The 6,348-nt window shown below is 42.5% G+C and overlaps 1 protein-coding gene across 1 annotated transcript; it reads left to right on the top strand.

The window, feature by feature from the left end:
• Positions 1-226: 226 nt before the first annotated feature.
• Positions 227-5,922, top strand: LOC124649432 (CTP synthase-like). The gene is made up of 21 exons (XM_047189073.1): positions 227-426; positions 1,349-1,428; positions 1,776-1,862; positions 2,316-2,366; positions 2,470-2,587; positions 2,727-2,783; positions 2,915-2,979; positions 3,093-3,176; positions 3,290-3,340; positions 3,430-3,492; positions 3,575-3,621; positions 3,708-3,786; positions 3,861-3,923; positions 4,100-4,189; positions 4,285-4,323; positions 4,395-4,622; positions 4,718-4,803; positions 4,897-4,945; positions 5,032-5,112; positions 5,198-5,291; positions 5,376-5,922. Exons 1-21 carry the CDS (start codon positions 309-311, stop codon positions 5,558-5,560), a joined length of 1,815 nt encoding a protein of 604 aa, XP_047045029.1. The 5' UTR covers positions 227-308; the 3' UTR covers positions 5,561-5,922.
• Positions 5,923-6,348: the final 426 nt, after the last annotated feature.

The raw sequence follows: 6,348 nt of genomic DNA on the forward strand, positions 1-6,348 counted from the left end.
ACCCAAAAATAAGAGCCTTGCATTTCCATTAAGAAAATACCATCCAACGGGATACTTAGAGAGTGAAAGTGAAAGGTGTATTTGCACCAACACTTTCAGTCTCCTTTCAGTTAGTATGTGGGACTGAGAAGGATTTGTCTGCCTCTGGCAGTCAGTCCTATTTAAGCCCCCCCCCAGCCTTCCCTCCCTCCTCTCATTCCAAGTTTCCCAACCAAAACCATTTCCTCTCCCTTCTTCCCACCATCTCTCCTTCCCAAGGCAGTTACAGCCTATAGCAGCAATCTCCAGTGCAGTGACCGGGGACGAGCATGAAGTACGTGTTGGTGACCGGCGGCGTGGTGAGCGGCCTCGGCAAGGGCGTCACGGCCAGCAGCATCGGCGTGCTCCTCAAGGCCTGCGGCCTCCGCGTCACCTTCATCAAGATCGGTAACTTTCCCCGCCCCTCCCCCCGCGCCGCCGGCCGTTTCTCCGGCCCCGCACTTCCCGCCGCCGTTTCCCCATTTTTATTCCTGGTCAAAACTGGAACAGAGAGAGAGAGAGAGAGAGAGGGCAAAAAAAATAACGTCCGTTATCTCTTTCGTAATGGCGGCCACGTGATGGCACAGCACCGTCCAACGCCACGACGCCTTCCCCGTACACAGAGGGCCTGCAGCAGCCTCCGCCATTTATTCTATCCCTCTGTGTACGTGTCCCCGTGTTCTTCTGGGTTCTTGCCGACCCAAAAAAAAATGTTTTAATACTAGTACCAGTAGCTTACTTAGCTTAGCGAGGTAGGTCAACCATGCTCTTCTACCTAGCTCACAAATTAATCAACTGTTCTTCCCAACATAGCAAAACGAATGCACTTTGCGTTTGCAGGCCAATACTTTTAGATATTTCGAACAGTTTTCCTCTGCTGTCCCTGTTAGTAGTCCATCGTGAAGAAACTGTTAAAATAACGATTTTGCGGTCATTTACCCGTGATCTCTATGGTTACACAGTCGTTACTTTGGTGAAGTTGGGCATCTGAATCTGATACTGTCTCGGCCAGTGTCACTGTCCTGGTTCCTTCATACACATGAACTTCTCAGGTGTATTTTATATGGGGCTAGTGATCCAGGTCAAATTTGGCACCTCGTGCTTCAAGAAGATATTTTGTCTTAACTGAGACTTTTCCCGAAAAAAAACCCGAGACTTTTGTCTCCTCATCCAGGCCAAGTGCCGTGCACCTTTCTTGGGTCTAGTTCTTAACAAACTATTTTTTTCCTTGTCCTGTCATGTATATACATCTGACTCCCTGTTAGCTATTGTTACCTTAGATTAGTGGCGTTTCTGATCTTGTTTATCTGCCACTCCCCATGTGATGCAGATCCATACCTCAACACCGATGCCGGAACCATGTCCCCCTTCGAGCACGGCGAAGTATTTGTCCTGGACGACGGTGGTGAGGTACTCACTACTAGCTGTTTTACCATCTCCTTCGGCCTGCCTCACTGCACTAATTTCTACTAAAGCACTTGTTTAGAAGCATACCTGTGTTATCAACAAAGTATAGGCAAATGCACCATGGATAACAAAATGCCACCTCAACACCTACAAGATGCCACGTCAGCACTCATTTTTTAGCAGTCCATACACTTGTCCACTTGTCAATGGCAGAGAATTTTGTACTCTTCTTCCATGTCTTAGTATTCTTAAAACTGAGCTAAGTATTGGATACTTGCAATTCTTCTTTTCTTCGGCTCATTGGACTTTATTTTGATTTTTGATTTTTGTTTTTTTTTTTTTGGTAAAAGGTGGACTTGGACCTTGGAAACTATGAGCGGTTTCTGGACATCAAGTTGACTCGCGACAACAACATAACCACAGGGAAGATCTACCAGGTGATCCGGAATAAACTGTCTCTGTCCAAGTGCACAAAATCTTCAGGACAACTTGCTATCTAGTGGAAATTTGTGGTTTATAGTACTTCACCTTGACATCTACAGAAGTGCAAAAAAAAAAAAAAACTTGACATTTACATATTGGAGGATATCCTGTTGTGTTTCTTGTAACAATACAGTTGGGTACTTTATTACCAGAATTTTCAATGGGTGTCACTTTACCAGAATCTGTGGTTTATGTTTCACCTTGACAACTATATATATGGGCCTAGGACTAAAACTGCAATTAAATGCCAAATGTAGCTGTTGGCAGTTCTGTACCTATTGAAATTTAGGACCAATGAAGAATATTCTGTACCTTAGATTTATATCCTCTTTACTAGGCTAGTGTTTCTTGGATAATTAAACTAAAATCTAACAGTTAAAGTCTCCTTTCTAATCATCAAACTACAGGCTGTTATTGACAAAGAACGAAGAGGGGATTACCTCGGAAAAACTGTTCAGGTGCGAATTGGTAATTAGGATAGAGTTCCCCTGTTTCTTGGTTCTTATCCAAATAGTACCCTTTTTTGTTGATGACTTAATTGAACTAAGTCTCTTTAATAAGGTTGTGCCACACATTACAAATGAGATACAAGAGTGGATCGAACGTGTGGCGATGAATCCCGTTGATGGCACAGACAAGCCAGCTGATGTGTGCGTCATAGAACTTGGTGGCACTATAGGTAAGAATGACTTACTGCACCACGGTAGTGAACCGTGGAACTTGTTAAGAACATTATGGGCATAGTTGTTTGCAAGTATACTAGTGCACTGGACAAAATAGTATTTCACTACATAACAACAGTTCCATTCTTGGTGCAGGGGACATCGAATCGATGCCTTTTATCGAAGCATTAGGTCAATTTTCGTACCGCGTAGGTGAGAAAAAGTGACGTCCTTCAGTGTTCTACTTATTCCTTTTACCATGCTTTACAAAATCTAGCTTCAGTTTTGTTTTGCAAATAAAATCGAGCTTCCATTAACATGATCTTACTTAATATGCATTTCAGGAGCTGGCAACTTTTGCTTGGTTCATGTTAGTCTTGTACCAGTTCTAAATGTAGTTGGTGAACAGGTAACTTTTACTCACAACGAGGGACCATAATTCTAAAAATATTATCATTGTCAGCAACACTCATTTTCACTTGCATTGTTTACTTTAAATAATGCAAACTGTCATTTTTCAAGAAAACCAAGCCTACCCAGCATAGTGTCCGTGGACTAAGAGGACTTGGATTAATGCCTGATATATTGGCATGCCGCAGTACTGAGGTATCAAGCACTGTCTGTTGTAATTTCATTTTCTTCAGAGCCCTACCTCCTATTTTCATCCTGTCAATGCTGATGCTAAATCTGTACATGGTTTGCTTTGTGTTTGATGGCAGCCACTGGAAGAAAATGTGAAACTGAAACTCTCGCAGTTTTGCCAAGTTCCGGTAACTAGTCTTTCCTCTTAATGCAAGGGTACTGTAAAATGAGTGTTGCATAACGCAACATTAGTGCTGACTTTGAGTTTTTCTGGCAGGTTTCAAATATTGTTAATCTCCATGATGTAACAAACATTTGGCACATCCCCTTGTTGCTCAGGGTATGTCCACATAAAGTTCCTTCTGTTACCTGAACCCGTATTTGGATGTGCTTTCCTGATGATATATACTGGTGTTTTACAGAAACAGAGAGCCCATGAAGCTATTCTGAGGGTTCTTGGCCTTTGGTGGTACGTATTTTGGCCTAAGTATGATAAGATCATCAATTCGACTCATTTATAGGTATACTAAGCATTATTTCTTCTGTTAAGTATAGTGTGGGCAAAGTGTCTCAAGAACCCAAGTTGTCCGAGTGGACTGAAAGAGTCAGCAAGTTCGACAAATTGAAATCTCCGGTTGGTGTTTTGAACTTTTGAATTGTTACCTTCCTTATTATCCAGTGCTAAATATTGCACACAAATATTTTCAGGTTAGGATTGCCATGGTCGGAAAATATACTGGTATATCAGATTCCTACCTGTCTATTTTGAAGGTGAGTTAAGTACCATAAATTCAAGCAGTACTCAACTACTCTAGTTCTTTGGTGTGCTTCTTAGCTTGTCGGCATTCAGTGCAATCTTGGAATGCATCCTTATTTCTGGTTGAAAAGCTGTCCTTGTGCAAATTGTTTTGGGTGTAATCAAGTTTAATTACTGACACCTCTGCCAGGCTCTTCTGCATGCATCGGTTGCTTTGGACAGAAAACTCGTGGTGGACTGGGTTCCTTCCTGCGATCTTGAAGATTCTGCAGCTATAGAGGTCAGCACATTGCTACTGGATACCATTTCAGTTTCACTTCCTAAGTTCCTATAGTGGTGAATTTACTGATTCTTGGGTATTATTTCATTGTATAGACGCCTGATGCCTATGAAAAAGCATGGGATCTGCTAAAGGTAAGCACGGCCATGGCATATATTTTCAAGCGATGGCATTATGCAGAAATTTGAAGACTTTTCTACATCAGGGTGCAAATGGTGTACTAGTTCCGGGAGGCTTTGGAGATAGAGGTGTCCAGGGAAAAATTCTTGCTGCAAAATATGCACGAGAAAAGAATGTTCCATATCTTGGCATTTGCCTGGGAATGCAGATTGCAGTGATCGAGTATGCCCGGTCTGTCATGAATTTGTGTGGCGCTAACAGCACAGAGTTTGATCCAGCTACAAAGACACCTTGCGTTATTTTCATGCCAGAGGTACTTTACCTTACCTTATTTTCATGCTACAAGTAATTTTCTTCCGTAAATTTACCTTATAATTATATTTTCTTCCTTCAACGGTGCCTCTGCAGGGCTCCACAACTCACATGGGTGCAACAATGCGCCTTGGTTCAAGGAGGACATTTTTCCAGGTCAATAACTGCAAATCTGCTAAACTGTAAGAACGCTCTTACCCTCATTTTCCACCTTTGATGCCTTCTCCGCATTCCATGTTGGGGAAATAGTTCTTATGGAATTTGAACTGTCCTAGGTATGCCAATGCTAACTATGTGGACGAAAGACACCGCCACAGATACGAGGTATGTCAAGTAGAATATGATGACATGTAACTTTTTATTATAAATCCACGGCCTGGTGATAAAATAAACCCTTCTCCATTTTTCAGGTGAATCCTGACATGATCTCAGAATTTGAGAAGGCAGGCCTTTCTTTCGTGGGAAGGGACGAAAGCGGGAGGCGTATGGAGGTAAGCCTTACTAGCTTTTAAGTGTAATAGTATCACATTGGTATTTTTTATCCTCCAAACATCTAATATAAAATGCTGGATACAGATTATTGAGCTACCGGCTCATAAGTTTTTCGTGGGCACGCAATTTCATCCTGAATTTAACTCTAGACCTGGAAAGCCGTCACCACTTTTCTTAGGTAAAACATCCTCAAAATTCTACTTCACTCTGTCCTGAACAAATTAATAATAAAATGACACGAACGTTCTTGCATGTGTGACAGGATTAATAGCTGCATCATCTGGACAGCTAGAGCACCTGCTGCAGCGTTCCAGCGGCACTGTCAGCTCACCGTCCAGATGCATCACCGGCACCGGAGCCGCCAAGTCCAATAAACTGTTCAAGAAGAAACCGTTGAACGGCCTGGTGACCACGTACTTTGGGAACGGCAGCAGCATTCACATCTAGCATCACAGCAGCTGACCTTTTCTTTTTTTCTGCATGCGTCGCATTTTCTTTCTTTTTTCTCTCTTTATTTAGTATGGATTTGAATCTCTCTGATCAACCAACCAAGAAGAGATCGTCAGCTCCAGCGACATGACGAGCCGTTTCCGGTGTTTTAGGAAGGGAACTATTGTGCGCATGAGCGCGTGGAAGCAAATTAGCTAGGGTTTATTAGTGCCACTCTAGTCTGCTATGCCTTTCGCTTGCTTGTTTGTTTAATTACGGATTAATATTAAGGTTGTAAGGTCGTGGACGTGCAGCTAGCTTCAGTTTCAAGCCTGCCGTCTCGCCTGCTTGTACATTGTAAACAAGAACTGTTGCTATCCAGAGACTGAATTGTTATAAACTACTCCGTAGTAATATTGTGGCAAAAACACGCACCAAATTGTTCAGATCTTAACTTGGTGCTGTGTGGCTCATGTGTATGTCTTCACTACAGTGTTCGGCCTCCTTTTTTATATGGAATGCAGCGGTTTGATAGAAATACATTTTTTTATCTGGATCTTAGCTCATCCTCCCAACAGCCATAGTACCTGGCCCGTGACTCTATGCATCTACAACTTTCATTTTTGGTTGTGCCTGAATCGGAAGTTCATTATGATGCCAGTGCTCATCCAAGGTCCGAAGCAACCCGGTAACGACATCGATGTGTACCTAAGGCCATTAGTTGATGAACTTTTACAGTTGTGGGGCAGACCTGATATACGTGTGTGGGATGAGCACAAAAAAGAGGAATTTGACCTACGAGCGTT

The sequence above is a fragment of the Lolium rigidum genome, chromosome 4 (genome assembly GCF_022539505.1).
Source record: "Lolium rigidum isolate FL_2022 chromosome 4, APGP_CSIRO_Lrig_0.1, whole genome shotgun sequence".
Classification (NCBI taxonomy): domain Eukaryota; kingdom Viridiplantae; phylum Streptophyta; class Magnoliopsida; order Poales; family Poaceae; genus Lolium; species Lolium rigidum.